Here is a 24,301-nt window from a genome sequence, read left to right as displayed (position 1 = left end):
CTTTTTAACTTACATGCACTCTTCCAGCCTTATCTGTATGAGACAAGTCCTATAAAAAAGAAGTATAAGTGTATCAACCAACTTTCTCAAACTTTGTGATGGGATCTGGCTCCCAAGTAAGGATCTAAACCCCTCTGCTTTAACTCAATGCATTGTGACAATGTTTTCTGCTAACTAGTTTGCTGAAGACAAAAAGAAATCAGGACAATTAGCATATAACATGCTGTTTTCCTTAATAAACATGCAAATCATGTAAACCAGTATAAAAAAGACTAACTCATAAGGGGTGTTATAGTACATGGACTCTTTTTCTATGACAAAGCAAACCCCTACTATCTAAAGCTTAATCCCTGTATATGGCTAAAGCATATACATGGATCAAGCTTTCACATAAGTGTTGTTGCTCCAATACCTGTCTATGCAAATCAATCTAGTCTGTATATACTGAACATATTTAAAGGCAAATATTCCACCAAACACTTTAAAATAAGGACGGCATTTGAACATCATGGAGGTTGATGAAGTATTGGTTGCCGAAACTAAAACCATCTTCCAGTACTCAACATTAAAAGGGAAAATACAATCTTAAGGAATGACATTGATTTAACAGAACAGCTGTGACAAGTAACATTTAAGGGAAAGACCATGTAGAACATTTGCCTAAATGAGCATGTAAAATATTGTACATCAGAATCTTCACTAGCCTGAAAATAATGGGACCCAACAGAGAGCACCACCACAACATCCCTTTAGACCCATAAGATGGATATTAGCCAGGAATAATCTTATGTAAGAAGGGGCACAAATGGCTACAGGCAACCATGATGGAAATCAGGGAATTGACAGAACCTTGCAGTAGAAAAAAGCAAACATAAAGGGTCACCATACTCTTGGTCTGTATAAAGCATAAGTTTCAGGTTGTACCAAAACTACAATTCTCTTATAGCGCAAACAGATACCTAATGTTGGCAGGTAATGAATGATCAATAATGAATGAGAGGAGACTTAAAAACATCCAGGAAGTTTTAATATGACTCCTTCTGGTATGTGGCTATAAAACACAAGAGTCTTCACATATATTAGATGTATATTTTTTGTGTATAGGAGACAAGAGATGGACTGAAGAGAGGGAAGTGGATGAAGGACTGGAACAATCACACAGAGCAGAATGTAAATTAAACTCTGCCTTTCAATATGCCAAAAACACTGTCATGAAAGGTCACCTGAATATTTTTGTAAACTTTATACCTGTTTTAAGTGGACATGGACCTTAGTGTCAGAAAAAACATACTGAAAAAAAGGAGAAATCTTTGAGACCTGTTCACTACTGTTTTGCGTACTACTGAATGCTTCAGATAGGCTAAGAAAATCTAAAGTAAATCGTATGAATTTTGTATATTTTTCTGCGAAATCTAAAATGTTTTATAACCTCTATCAATGTAGATAAGAAAACATTTTAAAAGGAAAACCTATCACAAAGAAAACCAAAGCAAAAAGAAAACAAAAAGAGTATGTTTTTTTTTAAATGTCACATTTAATATGTTCACCACTGTACTTCAAATCTACATTTTACAAAGTGACCAGTAATTGTGTCATATTATCATCTTCGAAGATATAACCTTTCAAACCTTGGTTTTTCTTTCCATCTTTTGTATGATTTGCCTGGTGATAAAATTTTGCCAAACAGCTGAGCTGAAATAGTTCAGTTGCAATATCTTGGTTTTACAGAGCAATTTAGAAAACAAAAAAACGATGATTATCATCGCCAAAACAGAGAATTTAAACATATATAGTCTTTCACAGCAAAATTACTTCATTGAAGTTAAATGTCCCAAAAATAAAACTTAGGAAAAAAAAATCCTTGGTTTAGTATCCTCCTAATACAATCCAGCTCATTCAGGATAAAAAATAAAAAATAAAATAAAAAAAAAATTAAAAAATAATTTTCTTTTAAGATAAATTAAATGTCCATTGCATATACCAATGTCTCCATTCAAAGCCTTGATTTTTGGATACATACAAGGTTAATCCATTAAAAATCCTTAACAGAGATGAAAAGTAATCTTCAATTGACTTTAATTTGCTTTATTGTAATGCTTACATATAAAAGTTGGAAGGAACATTCAAGTTTCAAGTCTGCACACTGAACCTAAAAAATAATAATTTGGAGTGAAACAAGCTTAGTTGTAAACTCCAGGAGGTAGAGGCCTTCAGTTTGTGTTTGTATATACATATACACAGGTTTTTTTTCAGCGTTTTAACAGAAAAAAAAATAAAAAATTAAAAAAAAAAATTCTAGAGTGACATTTCAAGACTTAAACAGCTGTTCTTGTTTAAGTACACAAACACAGAAAGTTAGTCCCTACAGTCAGCTTTATTCAGAATTTGATTATCTGTTCCTCACTTTTTATCTGTCCAGTGCAAGGGAAAAGGGGCAAATCCCCCCCCCCCCAAAAAAAAGAAAATCATAATAAAAAAAAATCTAAAATTGCTAAATTGTGCAAGCTAGCTCACTTTGTACAGCTGGACATGAAAATGACCATTAAAATCAGCCAATGGAATTATTTACAGAGATGGCTGAGACATGCCCACAACTTCAAACATATTAAAGAAAAAGAAATCTAAGAAAAATAGATTAAATATATATTTTATATATTTATACTGGGAAGAAAACATAGTTCAATTCCCTCTAATCACAGATGCACTCAATCTAACCACAAAACCTTCTGCTTTATAGTATGTGAACAGCAAAATGTCTCCAGTGCAGTTCTAGTTTAAAAAGAAAACCTAAACAAAACAATAACATTTAAAAAACCTCTCAAATTAAAGAACCTGATAAATTTATAATGTTACCATTCTGTAGGATTTTTCTTTTTTTTCCCCAGGAAGTACTTCATCATTGGTCTCTAGATAATAACTGTATTCTTATTATTTCTATTTGCAAAGAAATGAGGTTTTAGGAATGGCTCAGTATAAAATGTTTTGCACAGTCTCTCTTTAATTAAAAAAATAAATAAAATAATATTAAAAATTTAGAACCAGCCTATAAAACCCATTTATTCCACAAATTTGGTGCAATTGTTAATTTGTTCTGAGCCTTAAAACTGCTTATAATTAATAAAATAGGCAATTCTAAGTTAAATTCTTTCTGAAGTACAACCACTGACTTCATAGGACTGAAAGTCACTAGTACACCATCATATCTAGGATATACAATTTACATATAGTGGTTGATAAATTAAATCTTAATCAGTAAAATTACAGTACAAGCATCATCAACCTCCAAAATTCTAATTCCAAGACTCCAGTGGAAAGCTACAAGTCATCTTCAGTAGTATGTCTTTCAATTTTATTCCCATACCAGTGGAGATGGCGGCATCTCTGATGGCTGAGCCACAGTGGAACTGCAAAAAAGAAAATAAATAGTGGTGGGTTGTTTTTCTAAAAATTGTAATAGTTTTTAATGAATTTTTAAACAAACAAACAAATACAATAAAACACAGTAAGACACATATCATGTAACATTTCAAACATGCTAGCTATGGTCCAAGTGGATCAAAGTTGATAGTCGAGTATGACAATAGTATGCATGAATAATACTCTTGTATTCAATTATTCATTCTGAAACACTTCACCATGATTCAAAAACCATCTAGAAGGATATGAAGAAATGTGTGCATAGGGCCCCTTATCTATGAAAATCATCAAGCTATGTATATGAAATGGTTAGATATATTTCAATTTAATTCCAGATGATAAAATAAAAGAAGGAGACAAACTGGTGGTGTGTTTTGTTTTAGATTCTTTGTACAGCTAATAGCATTTTAAAGGGACATTATACCCAAATGTTGAGCAACGTGAAAGTGATGCAGCATATCTGTGTATGTAAAAAATAGAAGATATTGTACCTAAAAAAATACCTCAGTTGCCCTATCCCACAGAGACTTTAAGCAGCCAATCAGGATCCTGACACTTGTAAGGGAGCATGCATATGGCATGTGCAGGCACAGCCACTTTATTTCCTTTATAAGTTTAAGGAAGTTTACAATGAAATCTTGCAAGAGTTTGGTGAAATCCCATGAGATTACATAAAAGCACAGTGTGAACTTTGCAGTCACAAAGTCAATTTTTTTTGTCACCAAGCAGACAACAGTAAAAAGAGTAGTTCTAGATCACAGAGCATGTGAGCTGAAGACATTTTGAGCAAAAATATCATCCTTTCTTAAGTAGAAATGTTAATGTGATATTTCTATTGTCAACTGCTGCATCATTTTCAAGTAATTTGGCATATGGTAACACATCACTAACTACTAAATTTATGTTAACGTTAGAATTTATTGTAATATTCCCATATATCAGAGATACATTTGGGGTGTCTCTTATTTATAATGAAAATATGATTTATTTTTATTGTTTTACATTTAGTGGCAATATATGAAAACTTTATAAGAATTATACATTAAGAAAGAAATAAAAGTTTTTTTTGCATAAGATATATATATATATATATATACATATATACACACACACACAGTATATAGCACAGATTTAGAATACATTGTGCTGCTACCTTACATTTATCATTACTTTAACAAAATCAAATAAACATATAATGATAACCATGTAAGAGAAATGTAATCTAATAAAAAACACTGCCCTGTATACCTCCGTCTAACACATAGCAGAGAAAGGAGAGAAATAGAAAAGTGCAAAAGACTAAGGTGCAAACTAGAACTGACGCCAATTGATAAAGTAAACATTGGGCAGGTTTTGTGGCCCTTCACCACCATGATATAAATTAATTCATCAGGTAAGCATACATTTTTGTTTTCATAAGGTGGCGAGAGTCCACAATCCATCACCTGTAGGATCTAATACCCAAGCTGTAGCTGTGGAGTCTAAGAAAACACCATGAAGGGCAGGGGACAAAAAGATAAGCCAGCCACATTATTTATTAGAACTTTCCTGCCACAAGCCACCTTAGGAGAGGCAAAAAAAAAAAAGATAACATTTTGTAAAAGTGTGTAAAGAAGACGATGTTGCAAGTTGCAACCTTGCAAATTTATTATACTAAAGCCTCATTCTTGAAAGCCCACAAGGTAAAAACACACCTAGTAGAATGAACAATAACACGTCCCCATACCCCCCGCCTCCAAATAAGCTTTGTGCCTTAATTGTTTTAGCCAGGAAGCCAAAGTAACAGCCGTAGCCTTCAGACCCTTACGAGGACCAGAAAAATGCACAAAGAAGAGGAGTCTCTAAAGTCTCCAGTAGCTTAAAAATAAAGGGCGAGATTAAAGTAGCGTCGGCAAAAGCTGGCGTCGCTGGTTTTTAGTCGGGTATTGCTATCACACATGTGTCGTGTATATTTCACCCGTCTCCCGCAAATTTTACTTCCATAAGCTAACATAGAACCGCGTTGCAAATCCGTATCACATATTCAGCGCAAGGACTTACGCTGCGAAAATTGAGAAATTATACTCCATTTTAATCATGCCACAAATAGACAGGCGCAGTAAGCCTTACGCTGAAAATGTGACCACCTCCCCTGTCAACAGCAATCCCCAACTGCAATAACGAATATATAAAGTATATTAACCCCTAATCTGCCAACCCCCCACATCGCAAAGTATCTTTTAAACATATTAACCCCTAATCTGCGAAACCTCCATAACGCAATAAACCTAATAAATCTATTAACCCCTAAACCGCCAACCCCTCACAACGCAATAGACCTAATAAATCTATTAACTCCTAAACTGCCAACCCCCCATAACACAAATAACTAACTAAAATTACTAAGCCCCCTAAATTAATCCCAATTAGCTCAAATTAAAAAATACTAAATTGCAATTAAAATAAAAAGCTTAGCATTAATTTAAAAATAAAAAAAATAAGTTTAAATTAATCTAAAATTACACAAAATAAAAAAAGTCTACAATCACAGAAAAAAATAAACACAATTATCAAAAATAAAAAAATTAAACCTAATCCCTATGAAAATAAAAAGCCCCCCTGGCAGGAAGAAGCAGAACTGGGGACCTGTATAGGGATCTTGATCCGATATGGTTTAATGACCTAGAGGCACGTATACAACCCACTGTGTCGTCTATGGAGGATTCTACACTGGACAGGACTGCTCTTAGAGAGAATATGATGTAGTACCCAAGAGTGGCGGCTGTGTCGAGAGACAGTATTCCCTTGCACATATGCATACGCCTCAAGTTTACCTCTGGGTCGTTTGATCCTAACCTATAGCAGCTTGTGGTGCCGGAAGGCCCAAAGATCCGGAGTGGGATGAAGGAGAATGTTGTTCTCTCTTGGGTGTGCAGGGGCCTGTGAGGTTCAGGAGGAGCGCCATACCCTCATTACGAACTCTCCCCAGATCAATGACACTATGCCTGGTTGAAGAACTCTGGAGATTCATGTATGTTGGGGTCGCATTCTCTTATATATATTTAGTATTGTTTTTTCTGTGACAGCATGCGACTCTACTCCTGATCTAAGATGACAAAGGAAAATTCAAAAGTGTTTTCTACTCCATATACACCAATCTACTGTGCTTTTACACGGGCTCAGTCGCTATCTCTTTTATATATTATTTTCAGAGGTCCAAAAGCTTAATATTACAGAACTATTATTTTTATATTTGCTATTTAAAAATAGTGTGTATACAGGTTCAAAAGAGGCCTGTTCTGCTTAAAAGCCCTCAGATTAGATAGAAGAACAGAGGCTTGGAAATTGACCTATACTGCATGAGAGGGCAAAAAAAGAGGGTGGTTCATTAGTTTGTCCCTCAAGCAATAGATATGTATTATGTATGTTTTAAAGAGCCAACTGGATGTCATCTGTCTCTGATAACCTACATTTGCTCACTTATTAAGGATATATATGCTTTTTTGTTGCATATTCATAGTAATCATCATTTGCATGTCATATTAGAACTATTTTTTGTTTTTCTGACACTGTTAGTTATTACCATATTAACTGCTATGAGCCTATATCATGTTAGTTTTTATGTCCTCCATCAATTCTTTTCCAGTTCTCTGGACCTACCTATGGTGTTCTGGCAGGCATGTGAAGGAGAATGATCAGTACAGGTCCAAAGTTGGCCTGTTCCACTCACAAATCCTCTGATTAGTAAATTGAATTAATTGGGGCCCAAAAGTGGCTTCAGCTACTTTCGAGGGGGGGGGGGGGGGGGGAGAAGAGGGAGAGAGGTTTTAGGTTTGCTCCCAAAATATTATGCATTCAATGTAACCCTCAATTTTGTAATCAAATGGGATTGTTGTACCAAGTGATATAGTCTTGTGTATGATTGTACACATCTTTCTGTCTTTGTTTTACACTTTTTAACTTATGTTATGTTATATAAACTTATGTTTATTTGAGCAAACTGAATTTTTTGTAACTATTTGACCCTCAATAAAAATTATTTAAAAAAAAAAAAAAAAAAAAAAGGGCATTCAGCTCTTTTTCAAGTGCCTATTAAATCCCTAATCTTAAAAAATAAAATAAAAAAATAAAAAAGCCTGTCTAACCCCAAATAGGTATTAACTGTTCCTGAAGTCTGGCGAAAGTCTTGTTCCAGGCGGTGAAGTCTTCTTCCAAGTGGCCAACATCTTCTTCCAAGTGTGGACCTCTTTTTTTTTCCATCCAGGTCCAAGCCGGCGCAGAGCGGAGATGACCACGAAACTGAAGACTGGCAACCAAGGAGCCATGGAGGAGCCATGGAGGATCCTCTTCGTACGATCGCCGCCGTACACCGACTATTGAATGCAAGGTAAACGTTTAAATATGGCGTACCTTGCATTCCTATTGGCTGAAAATTTCAAATCAGCCAATAGAATGAGAGCTACTCAAATCCTATTGGCTGATTTGAATTAGCCAATAGGATTTGATCTACTGAAATCCTATTGGCTAACTCAAATCAGCCAATAGGATATAAGTAGCTCTCATTCTATTGACCAATTTAAATTTTTTCAGCCAATAGGAATGCAAGGTACGCCCTATTTAAATGCGTACCTTGCATTCAATAGTCAGTGTACGGCAGCGATCGTACGAAGAGGATCCTCAACCCTCCATGGTTCAGTGGTCGCCAGTCTTCAGTTCCACAGTCATCTCTGCTCCGTGCTGGCTTGGTCCTTGATGAAGAAAGAAGAGATCCCCGCTTGGAAGAAGACTTCACTGCTGGACTTCAGGAACCATGAGTACCTATTTGAGGTTAGACTTAGGCTTTTTTTTTTTTTTTTTTTTTAGATTATGGATTTAATGGGCACTTGTAAAAGAGTTAAATGCCCTTTTAAGGTTAATGCCCATACAAATGCCCCTTTAGGGACAATGGGTAGTTTAGGTTTTTTTTATGGTTAGGTTTATTTTATTTTGGGGGGTTTAGTGGGTGGAGACTTAGTATTTTTTAGAGGTAAAAGAGCTGTTTAATTTAGGGCAATGCCCTACAAAAAACCCTTTTAAGGGCAATTGGTAGTTTAGATTAGGGGGTGTTTTTATTTTGGTGTGGCTTTTTTATTTTCATAGGGATTAGATTTAATTTTTTTATTTTTGATAATTGTGTTTATTTTTTTCTGTGATTGTATACTTTTTCTTTTTGTAATTTTAGATTAATTGAATCTTAGTTTTTTTGATTAAGTAATGTTAGTTTTTTTTAAATTTTAATTGTAAATTAGTATTTTTTAATTTAATGTAATTGGGGTTAATTTAGGGGTTGTTAGTTTAGGGGGCTTAGTAATTTAATTAGTTATTTGCGTTGAGTGGGTTTGACAGTTTAGGAGTTAATAGATTTATTAGGTTTATTGCGTTGTGGGGGTTTTGCGGTTTAGGGGTTAATAGTTTTGATAGGTACTTTGCGTTCTGGGGGGTTGGCGGTTTAGGGTTAATAGTGTTGATAGGTACTTAGCGTTGTGGGGAGTTGGCGGATTAGGGGTTAATAGTGTTGATAGATACTTTGCGTTGCGGGGGGTTGGTGGATTAGGGGCTAATAGTTTTATTAGGTAGCTTGTGATGTGGGTGAATGGAGGATTAGGGGTTAATATTTGTATTAGGTAGTTTGGGGTGTGGAGGTTGGCAGATTAGGCGTTAATACATTGCGATGTGGGAGTTGGCAGATTAGGGGTTAATACATTTATTATTAGTTCCGATATGGGGACGATGGGGTATATAGGGGTTTTACGTGTGGGGTTTATTTTTGAGAGGCGGGTTAGACTTTTATGGGCGATTTTTAATTTTTTTTTATTTTCTTTTCTTAGGAGCCGGCAGTTTCTAAAGTACTGTAAGTCATTGGCGACTCCAGAAATGTGTATTTACGGACATTTCTGTACACCGCTAGTTTATCCGACTTACGGGCAGTTTATGAACTGCCGGCGGGGTTTATTCGATTCCCCGATGTGCAAGGTGAAATTACGGGCCACGCGGGCTTCAGCAGTTACGCTGAAGCCTGCACGGTATATGAAATCTCGCCCAAAATGTTTAAGCTCTGCCAAAATCCAAATTAAGAGACTATGCTCTACAAAGTAAAAACCCTAGAGATCTAAATGAAGACATCTCTTTTGGTTGCTTTTTGTAAATATCTTAAGAAATGTTATTACTTATCTGCTGAGTATTGAAACAATGGAGGAAAACCTGAATTAGGAAACCTCCACTGTGATTTACTATGCAGCAGAAAAAAAATGACTAAATTGTCATGTCCTGGTTTATGGGAAAAGGAAAGTTAATATGTATACAGGATATGTTCTCTGTCACCTATGATATTAAAGGCACACCTGAATGGTGAAATATAAGAGATCGAAGATGAAGCATAAATATGCGGTTCTGCACTCGAACAGAACAACTTATAAGTGAGAAAAAGAGAGAGTGATTGATATGATATCTTGAATATCTATGTGATATTATAGGATGAATATACATAGGAGCGTATCTTATTATTTTCAGTACAAATACTTACAAAGATTGTGACACATAACATGATTTTTTGACAAACTATATCCAAACTTCATCCAAATATAGAAACATGATCTCTCGGAAATTGTTTTAACATGGAAGTAAAAAAGTGAAAAAGATTTTTGCAACACGTTACACAAAATATGTCAGAATATTAGAATGATTTAATGATTGCCAATTAAATCAAACTTGCCGTGCTGGCAACCATGGTGATAAGATAATACAAATAAGACTGCCATGAACGGGGCCGGCCCTTAACCTTGACAAAGTCATGTATTCAGTGCCGAAACGCGTTTGTGGACGAGGTTTTGTGCTGTGTGCGTGTTTCGTGATATCAATATATTGAAACTAGTTACCATAAATATTTAAAACTGATAATTTATATCAATGAGGATTTAGGAAACTGATACTTTAAGGAAATTATTGTTTAGTAACTGTGTGGAGGATAAAAAGTGATAGGGAACCAATCAGAAAATCAGCTGAATGGGTAACCCCCAGGACACTTGCAGGCAGGACGAGCGCATAGAAGTACATGTTGTTGGATGTTGAGAAATATTCCCATTTTCCCGTTTCCTTTACTGCATTAAAGCTGTTTGCTATTGACTGTACTTCAACTTTTGGTTCTCTATATCAAATATCACACATTGTCCCAAAACCCTTTGGCCATTTTTCATTGTTTACTTTTTTTCTTCTAGTCCTAATGTTGTCCGGTTTTTGTGAAGGTGCAGGAGGGTACTGCCGATTATTAACCCTTTTTACTGGAAACCTTTAGGAACTGACACACTTTTTCTTTTTTATTAAGATTTTAATGGTTACCAATAAAGAGTGTTTTTAACTTTTTTGTACATACTGCACACCTTTTCCTTTTTGTAGTATTACATTGTGTTCAATTCAGCACAGTGGTGTTTTATATCTCTGGAATTGTGTGTAACATCCAAATTAAGCAAATATCTCTCTGAAGTATTCTTTGTATTAGGACACAAAGAAGGGACAATAATTCCCCCACTGATATTGACTGAAGACCCAACTTTAGGCAATAAATTAAACTTGGTAATTAAGACTGCCTTATCCTGACAAAAGATAAGATAAGGAGGATCACAAGAAAGAGCAGACAATTCAGAAACTCTTCTAACAGAAGACATAGATAAAGGGAATAAGACCTTCCAAGAAACTATCTTAAATATCTACTTTATGCATAGGCTCAAAATGAGCAGCCTGCAAAACCTTTAAAGGGACAGTTAACTCAAAAATGTTCTCCCCTTTTATTTGTTCCCAATGATCCACTTTACCTGCTGGAGTGTATTAAATTGTTTACAAGTATTTCCATTACCCTTATATTGGCATTTGAAATAGTTTATTTAGCCTGTGGTATCCCCACCCATCCTGAAAGGTTTGGCCTTAAGGCCAAGATGTATTAACACAGCCAGTAGAAGAAATTACACTCACAGTTGGTTATAGAAGAGATAAGGTAATAAAATGTTAATTTTCCATTGTTCTCTCCAAGTATTGGTGATTGGTTTATGGACAGATATAAGATAAAGAAGCAGGTATATGTATACAATGTAATAAAGTAATAAGATTTGATTATACCTACAAGCTCAACCCGATTTATTAGGTTGTGGCTTCAAAACACAAAATCAGCTAATTCATATACACAAATAAGCCTTAAAAAGCAAATCTCATACATTTTATATTCTGCAGCTAGTAATAAAAGTAATTGGAAACACATTAAGGGAAAAACAATTTTATAGTATACTGTCCCTTTAACACCAAGTTAAGACTCCAGGGAGGAGAAATTGACTTGATAACAGGCTTAATACGTACCAAATCCTGTACAAGACCATGAATGTCAGGCAGATTAGCAATCTTCCTATGAAACAAAAAGGAGCAGTAATCTGCCCTTTCAAATAGCTAGCAGATAGGTCATTATCCAAACCATCCTATAAGAACTATACACCAAGCAATAAAAGCCTTTCAGACCTTATGATAAATCCTTCTAGTCACAGCCTTACGAGTCTGGATTAAAGTTTTTACAGAACCTGAGAAACCCCTTTCCTGAAGAACTAATCGTTCAATCTCCATGCAATCAAGCTTAGAGATTTGATATCTGGAAGGGAAATCAGACCTCTAGACAGGGAAAGTGACCAAGGAGGACAGCTGGACATCTGAACCAGATCTGCATACAAAATCCTGCGAGGCCAAGCTGAAGCAATTAGGATTACTGACAATTTTGCTAGTCTTATCTTGGAAGTCACTCTAGGATAAAGTACCAGAGGAGGAAATGGATAAGCAATATGAAATGACCAATAAACTACTAGAGAATCCACAAACTCTGCCTGAGAGTCCATGGACCTCGCAAAGTACCTGGGACGTTTCTTGTTTTAACGAGAAGCCACCAGATCTATCTCTAATAGACCTCAAAGATCCACAATCTGATTGAACACATCCTGGTGAAGAGACCATTCCCCTGGATGTAGAGACTGACAACTGAGAAAAGCTGCTTCCCAGTTGTTCACACCTGGAATATGAACTGCAGAGTCTAGACAAGACTCTGCAACTGTTGTGACATTGTCTGATTGAAAGCGGAGATGCGACTCCCTTTTCAACAGAGGCCAAGTCTGAAAAGCCCTAAAAATAGCTCATTTGTGCTATCAGAGAACCCAAAACAGTTACCCAACCTGAAAGACTTACATCTGTAGTTATCACCGTTCAGTTAGTACAAACAAAAGAAGCCCCGTGAATAATGAACTGATGATCCAGCCACCAAGTTAGAGACTGACTTGTACTGTGATCTAGAAAAAACTTTTGAGATAGTGGAGTATGATCTCTTTTGAGATAGTGGAGTATGATCTCTGCACCAGTCATGAAGCACACAAAGCTGAAGAGGTGTCATGTGAAAACAAGCAATTGGAATTGCATCTGAGGATGCAACCATGAGACCCAGTACTACCATACAAAGAGCAACATAGAAAAGGAGAGAGACTGAAGGTTCAGACAGGCTGACACCATTTTTTTGCCTTCTCTGATCTGTTAGAGACTCATGGAGACTAAATCAATTCAAAACCACAGAAAAGTAACCTTTGTCTAAGGTAAGAAAGAACTCTTTTGAAAACTTATCTTCCAAACATGCTGTTGAATAAACAACCACAGTCTGTTGGTATGAGATTCTGCTAAATGAAAAGATGGAGCTTGAACCAAGATATTGTCCAGGTAAGGAAACACAACACCTTGAAATCTGATCACAGACAATAGGGCACCCAGAAACTTTATGAAAATTCCTGGAGCTGTAGCCAGACCAAATAGAGCAACAAACCAAAGGACACTCATCTACCAGTAAACCAGTAGAACGTCAACCGAGTACTGTAACATAACAGCAGAGGTTATAGAATAGGAGTATATTGTAGATGCATAGAAGGAGGCAAAAGACAAGTTCCTGCAACCAATTATGGAAGGTCTGTGACAAATATTCCTGAAGTGAAAAAAGAGTTACAAACCATACCCCATATACATCTTTCTGGCAAGCACTGTACTCTGAGGGGAAAATGGGTCTCAAAACACACTGAAAACCTTTCTCTCTGTAGAATCAAACACATGTTTTCATTCTTAAACCACCTCCAGCAGAGGCAAAGACAAGACTGAGGTACCTATGAGGTGGGAGGGGTTTTATATTGCTCTTGGGATTTTGAAATCTTTGCATCCTCCTAGTGGTAGGGATAAGTGATTCATTTTGGAGTTTCACCACCTGTATGAAATAAAAGATGCATACAAAATTGCAAAGCTGTACTAGAAGTAATACAATTTGCAATATACACTTAGTTTAACAAAATTAGTGATCAGTGGATCTAACTTCTAAAGGATCTAAATTATAACAGTGAGTACAGCACTAAATCAGTTTTACTGTGAAAATGTAAACAAATACAGCAGTAAATTATTATAACGGGACTTCAAGAGCAGGTCTAGGTAATAGAGGAAAATATATAAGTAAGACCAGCTCATTCTATGCCGTCTTGATTGGAGGTATAGTATTGCAATGTTGGAATCCTATTTTGGCATATTAGAATTGTATTATTCAGCCCAGTTAGGCTAATGTTAGTGTTAGGACCAGTCTATTGTGGGACACCTTGTAAGTGGTGACTGGCTTAGCAGAATATGGCCATATTGTGTGACTAAGATCTCATCTTTTTTTAAAAAAAAAAAGAAATATTAAGAAAGTAATGTTTGCAGCATTAAGAAACAAGTTTAAAATATGTGAAATAATATGTGCTCTTATGTGTTTGGAGGTGCGCGAATGCTTGCCCCTGTTAAGTAAGACCACCTTACATTAAAATAGTAGGATTAAATTAGTCAGTTTAAAAGAGCTCACTGTAGTAGGACAAATCTCCCTTTGAACAGCAGGTGTACTTGTTTGAGAGAGTAATACTGAGTTTAATAAGTACTGCAAGCTGAGCTGGATGGCATATAAAAGTCAATTTGCTTACAGTGCACCTGTTGGTTGAAAATAAAGTCAGTAGACATGTCCTACAAAGGTCTAGCTCAGAAGGGTCAGTTCCAGACTGTTCCATGGTATAGTAACCAGAACAAAAGTAACACAGATAAAACTAATAGAAGTAGTGCAGAACACAAGTGTATTAGATATAAGACAAGTACTTAACCCTCAGTATAAGTGGAGCGATAGTTAGTGAAGTTAAACTTCTCCCCTTTTTAAAATCAGATCCGGAATGTTGGTGATATTTTAGATGAAGTTTAATTCATTAGTTGTAATGAAGTTGTGCTTAAAGTTACTTTTTAACATAGTTCTGAAATTTAAATTCCCTGCGCTCCGCCACCCACTTCAAAAGTCAAATTTTCTGTGAGCCAACATTTTGAATTGTTCTCCAATTAGCGCTCTAGCTACAACAAAAGTGCCCAATAAAGAGATTGATTGGAGAACAATTCAAAACGTTGGCTGACAGAAAAGATTTATTTTTGAAGTGGGAGGTGGAGTGCAGGGTATTTGAGTTTCAAATCTATATTTAAAAGTATAGTTATAGCGCATCTTCATTACAACTGATGAATTAACTCCATCTAAATTATCACTAACATTCCGGATCTGATTTTAAAAAGGGTAGAGTTTACCATCACTTTAACCACTGATATACAACTGTAAAGCAGATTTATGCATATACAGTGAAGTACACTTAGGTTGCTATACCCTAACAAAAACATAAAATTAACTTATATAAGGTGAAATTAAGATAAATATTAATAAATCCCATGAAAATAAGGACCCCACAATCCTGGAGAAAATGCCCTTACCCCTTCTTAACACTTTGACAGATAAGATATAATGCATCTGATAGCCACTGGCAGAGTGAGGGAGAAAGTAACGAGCACAGCAGAAAAATGTTAACGCTTTCATTAACGGAGAGCTGAGGACCTACGCTGTGCAAACATACCCCTTGTACTGTAAACAACAAACCCCAAACTGAACTAACTAAAAAATACATGTAGGAGCACAAGAAAACAAAGATGCTAGTTAATTCAGGATTAAACCGCACTAACCGGACCCAGCATAATCATTCTTAAAGGGGCCATGTTAAATAAAACATTTAAAGGGACAGTCTAGTCAAAATTAAACTTTCATGATTCAGATAGGGAATTTTCCATTTTACTTTTATCACCAATTTGCTTTGTTCTTTTGGTATTCTTTGTTGAAAGCTAAATCTAGGTAGGCTCATATGTTAATTTCTAAGCCTTTGAAGTCCGCCTCTTATATCAGTGCATCGTGTCATTTTCTTTGGAGCTAGACAGTGCTAGTTCATGTGTGACATATAGATAACATTGTGCTCACTCCCGTTGAATTACTTAGGAGCTTGTGCAATGTTGGGTATCTTTGCCTCCTCCTGGTGGTCAGGAGTTGAATTCCCTGGAGTAATGGCTCGTGGACTCTAACCACCTAATGAAAGAAATATTATTATATGCAAAAACAAAGTAAAGCTACAAAAAAAAAAGAAAAAAGAAAAGCTGCAAAGAAAAAATAATTCCCGTCAACATACTAGTCTTAAAGCAACACTGCCGATGAATGAAATAGTATTAAATAAAACATATACATATAGTACCGAGTCTTAAACACTGTCTAGCTAGCTCACCCACTAACTCATCTCTACATAAAAGTCTGTTGTAAATAATTTGTCTCCTGGATATGATACACACCTTAATATACCTACTAAAAGCTACACAAAACAAGCGGCATAAATGATAAAGTGTTTGTGGACATTTATATCAAAGTATTAACCTTGATTGGTGCAGACCCCTAAAATGAATACAAAGAAGAGCTCACCTGCAGATGAGATGAGCTAGAAAGCCTAGAGTACTGAGGAGTTCTAAAATAAAGACAGGGAATTCAGCACATCTTTTAATTTAAAGTCCAAAATGTATTCAACATTGTCATCTTGCAGCGCAGACAATCCTAAGCGCGTATTTCTAAGTATAACATCCCGCCATGAATTTGTAATGGCGGATACTGTAAAGTGCGTATCGTCCATATTCAGTACATTGTTACCCCCAATCATCTGAACATATTACAAACTCAGACCAAGGTAACCTCTCTAGTTTTTAGCATGTCAGCAGCATTCCTGCACAAAAAGTTTTAAACTAAACACAGCCTCCATAGTATCAATGTTACGGTGTAATCATACTGAGAGCAACGCAGCATTATTCTGCTAGCTGCCGTTAGAGCTCTGTGACTAAATTAACTACTTATATGACTCTTGAAGCAATTAAGAGCAAAACGATAAGCTATAAAACTGACAACAGCCCACAAAATTAAAAGGAATACTTTACCAATAAAAAGTAAGACCCCCAAGTCTTCTGTCACAATAAAAAGTGCCTGCTCCCTGCCTGTACATATCCATGCAAAGGATTCCTTGTCCCATATAATGCTGCAGCTCAACCTTATTAAGTGCACAGTCTCCATACCTAGAAGACAAAAGCACTTACTTGCAGTCTAGCCGTCCGGCAGGAGGACAGCCTACACAGCGCGAGAGGATGCCACTCCTCAGAGAGACCTGTAGAAAAAAAGGAAGCTCAGAGTAAACCTACTTAGGCTTTCTATATAGGGGCAGCAACATGTTAGGAAAACGCAGCAAGGCCCACCTCACAAGTTCCTAACTGCTTGAAAGCCATGCCTGCCCTACTGAAGAGACTAACGTGGAGTACGGCTAAACCCAATCTTGAGAAGAAAGATCAGAGTAAACCTACTCTGCCTTTCAAAATAATTAAATCTTGATTGAAGTGAAATAAAATCTTCAGACACTAAAACTTCACCTCCTCCTTGCACCTAAGGCAAAGATAATGACTGGAGTTTGTGGGAAGGGAAGTGATACTTAACTGTTTGATTGCGGTGCTCTTTGCCTTCTCCTGCTGGCCAGGAGTGGTATTCCCAACAGTAACTGATGAAGCCGTGGACTCACCATATCTTAGGAAAAAAACTATTTAGCAGAAACCATTTTCTTTTTGGGCTGGGCTCATATGATAACTAAAATACAAATTTCCATACAGTTTAATTCAGTTCACACATACCAAATTATGTTAAAGCTAGATTTTAATGTAAATTACCTTATAAAGCTTTTAAAAGCAGCAGATTGAGGGTTAATGCAGAGTGGCACTCTGTTTCCTTTCTGTTGTTCCAAAATAAACTGATGAATGATTTCTGTAACAAAACAAGATGGCATTAAATGTGTTATTCGAGCATTAAAAACATATTTTTATATTAAGATGAAATGTTTTTGGCTTGGTCTTGTACAAATATCAATGATGATAGAGAGCACAAGACCATAATATTTTTTTTTATGTATAAGGTTATCATATGGTGTTAAACAGTTATTACAGATAGATGAACTAAATCTCATCCTAATTGATAATATGACAACAAAGGTCTTTATCTGCCTGATTTCTCCACATTCGATTAATGAGAAGAGCTAAGAGTGAGAGATGACATAATTAGTAGCAAGGCAATAATTAGATTTAGATAGCATCCCTTTAAATAGCAGTTTATATCTGGAGAACGTTATTGGTTGCAGGTAAGTCAAGAAGAATGAGAACAGAGGGGAGAAGAGGAGATGTGGAAGATACATAATAAAAAGAAAGAAAGAAGGCAACCGGCCCAAGAAGAGGGAAAGATTAGAGGGGAAGAAAGGAGAGTGAGTTGAATGCATGTGCTATTGCATTGCGGAAGGGGATGGACTTTAATCAGTTTGTGGAGTCATTTGTGCAGTAATTGTCTCCCAATAAAATATTGTGGAACAGATTTATTCTATTTGTTTTAAAAAATCTTCTAGCGATAGTAGTTCTTAAGTCCTATTTTTCCATTCAGCCAAAGTGGGAATTAGCTCAGATTTCCATTTTCTTGCAATTAAGGACTTTGCTCCGTTTAGGCAAATTTGGAGTAGTAGCCGCTTTATTTTACATTTACACTTAGGTCTGCCATTAAATAGGACTAGTATAGGTGTGAGTGTAAAAGTGAGGTCAAATAATTCAGCGAGGCTATTCAAATCAGCCAATAGGATGAGAGCTACTGAAATTCTATTGGCTATTCAAATCAGCCAATAGAATTTTAGTAGCTCTCATCCTATTGGCTGATTTGAACAGTCAATAGGATTTCAGTAGCTCTCATCCTATTGACTTATTTGAATTTCCAATATCAAATCAGCCGATAGGAATGCAAGGGACGCCATTATGAAAAGGCTCCCTTGCATTGAAGATTCAGTATACGGCGGCGACCGTATGAAGAGGATTCTCCGTGCCAGATGTCTTCAGGATGGAACCGCTCTGCACTGCCGAGATGAAGATAGAAGACGCCGCCTGGATGGATGAAGACCTCGCCGTCTGGATGAAGACCTCTCGCCGCCTGGATGTCCGGACTTCAGGAACTGTAAGTGGATCGTCGGGGGTTAGTGTTAGGATTTTTTAAACTTTTTTTGGGTGGTGTTTTTTTTTTTTAGATTAGGGTTTGGGCTATCTTAAAAGAGCTGAATTCCCTTTTCAGGGCAAGCAAAAGAGCATAACACCCTTTTAAGGGCAATGCCCATACAAATGCCCTTTTCAGGGCAATGGGTAGCTTAGGTTTTTGTTAGAGTTAGGTTTATTATTTTGGGGGTTGGTTGGGTGGTGGGTTTCACTGTTGGGGGGTCTTTGTGTTTTTTTTTATACAGGTAAAAGAGCTGATTTATTTGTGGCAATGCCCCACAAAAGGCCCTTGTAAGGGCTATTGGTAGTTTATTGTAGGCTAGGTTTTTATTTTTTATTTTGGTAGGTCTATTAGATTAGGTGTAATTATTTTTTATTTTTGATAATTTCATTTGTTATTTTTCGTAATTTAGTGTTTATTTTTTGTAATTTAATATTTTTTATTTTTTGTAATTGTATACTTAATTTTTATAATAGTGTTAGGATTTTTTAATGTGTATTTTAGTTTTCTTTAATTGGTAGTTAATTTAATTTTAGTTTAATAGTTATATTAATTTAACTGTTAGTTTAAAACTTAGTTTTTTTTAATTTTACAGGTAAGATTTAATTTAAGATAGGGAAATTGTAATGTTAATATAAAAAGTTAGGGGGGCGTTAGTTTTAGGGGTTACTAGTTTAAATTAGTTTATTGCGATGTGGGGGGCTTTCGGTTTAGGGGATAATAGGTTTATTATAGTGGCGGCGGTGTTGATAAAGCGGTGGAATAGGAGTTAATGAATTTTCATAGTGGCGGCGATGTCGGGAGCGGCAGATTAGGGGTTATTAACATTATGTAGGTGTCGGCGATGGTGGGGGGCGGCAGATTAGGGGTGTTTAGAAGTGTTTTTTTCTTAGGGTGTTTAAACGTAACTTTTTTTTCCCCATAGACATCAATAGGGCTGTTACGGAGCTTTTCATTCCGCGATTGCAGGTGTTAGTTTTTTTTTCCGAACACACTCTCCCCATTGATGTTTATGGGGAAAGCACGCACGTGCACGTCAAAACACCGCTTGTATTTTGTGCGGTATGGAGCTCAACACAACCATATCGCACGCACAAGCCAGCTGTTTGAAAACTTGTAATGGCAGCGCTATGGAGGGTGAAATAGCGCAACTTTTGTTGCGTTCGTTAAATACCCTCTAACACGTATAACTTGTAATCTACCTGTTTGTGTTTTGGAAGATTGGGGACATAGGGGAAAAAGGAGAAGATATCCCAAGTACCCTTAATTATGTTGTCCCATGAGCAAAAAATATGTCTATAGAGGGGAGTCTCTCTCACTCTAGTGGGTCTATGAGTAGCAGGTAACCAGCAAAGGGGGCCAAGTTCAGGGGTTTTGAGGATATGGGAGTCGAGTGATATCCAAGCTTTATCTTGTGTACTGGTGTGCCAGTCTAGAATGCGCTGGAGTGTGTTTGCTTGGTAATACCTTAGGACGTGTGGGACACCCAGTCCTCCGTCTTGACCGGAACATGGTAGCTACTCTGGGTTTGCAGCTATTCCAGATTAACTTAATAAGTATTGATTGTAGTTGCGCTATATATGGACCTGGCAGGTTAATTGGTAATGTTTGTGCCCATAATCTTTTAGGTAGGTGTAATACAGAATAAAATACCCAGTGGGTGTTACAGTGGAAATGAACCAAGAAATAAAGTAAAGAAAATCTCCTAGTTTTTTTGACCATATTTACTATTTACGAAACAAAAATCTCCCACAGCAGTACAACTGCTATAAATTCTGTCTTATCAAACATTCCTATTCGTATCCTTTGCAACAAACAGACAAAATAAATGTACAAGAAGAATTGTCCACTTGAACATGAAAGCATTGAACTCTCTTTATTTTGAAAAAGCTACATTATACGGTTTTGTTCTAAAGCCAACAGTTCTAGCAATGTCAGTCCCCATATGGGACACTGACTCAAACATTCTGCTAGTATAGATTTCATTGCAGGGAAAATTATTCACTGATGTACTACAGATACTTATCTGCCAACATAAAGCCCTTACTGTATTTTAAAATGAAATTTGTGAATCTCTGACATTTGATATAACTCACAGCTAAAATGTGTCCATTACTTTTGTTTAAGAGATGGTCAGATCCTACTAAAAATATGCCAGACTGGCTGTTGTTCCAAAGCCAATATACTTGGTTCCCCTGACTCCAAATTATCAGCCCCTAGCTATTGTGTCTAGAATCTGCAGCATTAAAACATTTTAAACAAGGACTTGCCATTGTGAGAAACAGGAAAGCAAAATGCAATAATAATTTGTAAATATGAATTAAAAGGACTTAATATCCATATGCTAAATCACATGAATGTGATGCAGCATAACTGTAAAAAGCAGAGAAAAAAATATCACCTGCACATTTCCATGTAAAAGAAAGGAAGATATTTTTCCTCAAAATATGTTTAGTTCATAACAGTAAGTGCTCTGTGAACAGCTATCATTTACCTACTGCCAGCGTCATGTTGAAAGATCAGCTTCATCAGTGCTGATGTCACACTTTGCTTTATTGTGATCTCATGGGATTTTACTGAAATCATGTAAGATTTCATAATAAAGTTCCTTAAAATGAGTAGGAAATTCATTCGACTGGGCCTGCACATACTAAATTGCATGTTTCCTTGCAAGTCCTAGGAATAGCATTCCTTATTGGCTGCCTAAAGTCTCTATACAATGGGATGTGGTTGAGGAAATTTTGAGGTAAAATATCTTACTTTTTTTGAACAGAGATGTTCAGGTGATATTTTCTAGTCAGCTTTTTACAGCGATGCTGCATCACTTTCAAATGCTTCAATATTTGGGTATCATGTCCCTTTAATGCTTAGAATAAGTTTTAAGCTTATCTCTATCAATCTGTCCCTTTCATATCTGCTGCAAGGGTGTTTGAGCAAATGTGTTCATGAGTCTGTGGTTATGTTCTAGCAGGTTAATTGTCGTTATCACTGAGGAAGCAAGCAAACTGAACAGTTGCCCTGTGCTTAACGTCCATGAAATAAAGCGGCATTGGTTACATGTCTTTAACATGAAAGACATCATTCTATAACGAAGAATATTATTACAATGCATATCATTTTAACTATGTCCTACCTTATGTGGTGTCCTACAGCCTCCCTCTTTGTCCAAGCATTAGTCGGGTTGGGGACATGACTAACAGTGAAGGCAGCCCCCCATGTTCCGATGCCAGATCACATGATCGCATCCACAATCATGTGGTTTAATTTTTACAGCAAGTGTTTACATCAGAACTTCGTTCCAATGTTAACACTTTGATGCCGGTGTTCTGATGAAAAGAGCTACCGTGTCGAGATTTGCTACCTTGACATGTGCATGCTCACAATTACGCATTCACACAAACAAATGTGTAGAATGCGACTAATCACCAGCATGTGCAGATTACAGGTAGTATATCTCAACATATATATACGCTGCACTGTAATGCCCCCATCTTCACATCTTTTTTGCCTCTGCCTGGGGGGGTTCAAGGGGGGGCGCCCCACCAATCCTCTGGCATCCACACTGTGTACTTTGCCCACCATGAACCCTCCAGGCAGAGGCAAAAACACAATTTATGCTTACCTGATAAATTTATTTCTCTTGCGGTGTATCCAGTCCACGGATCATCCATTACTTGTGGGATATTCTCATTCCCAACAGGAAGTTGCAAGAGGACACCCACAGCAGAGCTGTAATATAGCTCCTCCCCTAACTGTCATAGCCAGTCATTCGACCGAAAACAAGCCGAGAAAGGAGGAACCATAGGGTGCAGTGGTTACTGTAGTTTAAATTTAAAAATTACCTGCCTTAAAATGACAGGGCGGGCCGTGGACTGGATACACCACAAGAGAAATAAATTTATCAGGTAAGCATAAATTGTGTTTTCTCTTGTAAGGTGTATCAAGTCCACGGATCATCCATTACTTGTGGGATACCAATACCAAAGCTAAAGTACACGGATGAAGGGAGGGACAAGGTAGGAACTTAAATGGAAGGAACCAATGCCCGTAAAACCTTTCTCCCAAATATAGCCTCCGAAGAAGCAAAAGTATCAAATTTGTAAAATTTTGAAAAAATATGAAGCGAAGACCAAGTCATCGCCTTGCAAATCTGATCAAAAGAAGCCTCATTTTTAAAGGCCCAAGTGGAAGCCACAGCTCTAGTGGAATGAGCTGTAATCCTTTCAGGAGGCTGCTGTTCAGCAGTCTCATAGGCTAAGCGGATTAAGCTTCTTAGTCAAAAAGAAAAAGAGGTTGCCGAAGCCTTTTGACCTCTCCTCTGTCCAGAGTAGACAACAAACAAAGCAGATGTTTGACGAAAATCTTTAGTAGCTTGTAAGTAAAACTTTAAAGCACGGACCACGTCCAGATTGTGTAACACAAGGATGGAACAACAATCTCTTGATTGATATTCTTGTTAGATACCACCTTAGGTAAGAACCCAGGTTTGGTACGCAGGACTACCTTATCCGTATGAAAAATCAGATAAGGAGAATCACATTGTAAGGCAGATAGCTCAGAGACTCTATGAGCCGAGGAAATAGCTACAAAAAAAAAAAAAAAAAGGACTTTCCAAGATAAAAGCTTGATATCTATGGAATGAAGAGGTTCAAACGGAACTCCTTGAAGAACCTTAAGAACCAAGTTTAAGCTCCATGGTGGAGCAACAGGTTTAAACACAGGCTTGATTCTAACTAAAGCCTGACAAAATGCCTGAACGTCTGGAACGCTTAACTAGCTGACAATCCTTTTTCCAAACCTTCTTGGAGAAAAGATAATATCCTAGCAATCCTGACCTTACTCCATGAGTAACCCCTGGATTCACACTAATAAAGATATCTACGCCATACCTTATGGTTAATTTTCCTGGTGACAGGCATTCGTGCCTGTCTTAAGGTATCAATAACTGACTCGGAGAAGCCACGCTTTGATAAAATCAAGCGTTCAATCTCCAGGCAGTCAGCCTCAGAGAAATTAGATTTGGATGGTTGAAAGGACCCTGAAGTAGAAGGTCCTGTTTCAGAGGCAGAGACCATGGTGGAAAGGATGACATGTCCACTAGATCTGCATACCAGGTCCTGCGTGGCCACGCAGGTGCTATCAGAATCACTGATGCTCTCTCCTGCTTGATCTTGGCAATCAGTTGAGGGAGCAGTGGGAACGGTGGAAACACATAAGCCAGGTTGAAAGACCAGGGTGCTGCTAGAGCATCTATCAGTGTCGCCTTGGGATCCCTGGATCTGGATCCGTAACACGGAAGCTTGGCGTTCTGGCGAGACGCCATGAGATCCAGTTCTGGTTTGCCCCAACGATGAATCAGTTGTGCAAATACCTCCGGATGGAGTTCCCACTCTCCCGGAT

The 24,301-nt window shown here is 37.0% G+C and overlaps 1 protein-coding gene across 1 annotated transcript in view; it reads right to left on the bottom strand.

The window, feature by feature from the left end:
• Window positions 1–1,514: 1,514 nt before the first annotated feature.
• The window catches only part of NLK (nemo like kinase), a gene marked incomplete in the record, with an annotated part of 697,670 nt that continues 674,883 nt past the window's right edge, over window positions 1,515–24,301 (bottom strand). The window contains 2 exon segments of the mRNA XM_053706265.1: window positions 1,515–3,404; window positions 17,551–17,644. Of these exon segments, the coding sequence (XP_053562240.1) occupies window positions 3,350–3,404; window positions 17,551–17,644 (149 nt within the window).

Source organism: Bombina bombina, chromosome 3 (genome assembly GCF_027579735.1).
Source record: "Bombina bombina isolate aBomBom1 chromosome 3, aBomBom1.pri, whole genome shotgun sequence".
Classification (NCBI taxonomy): Eukaryota; Metazoa; Chordata; class Amphibia; order Anura; family Bombinatoridae; genus Bombina; species Bombina bombina.
Note: the sequence above shows the minus strand (reverse complement) of the source record. Positions and strands in the feature narration are given on the sequence as shown.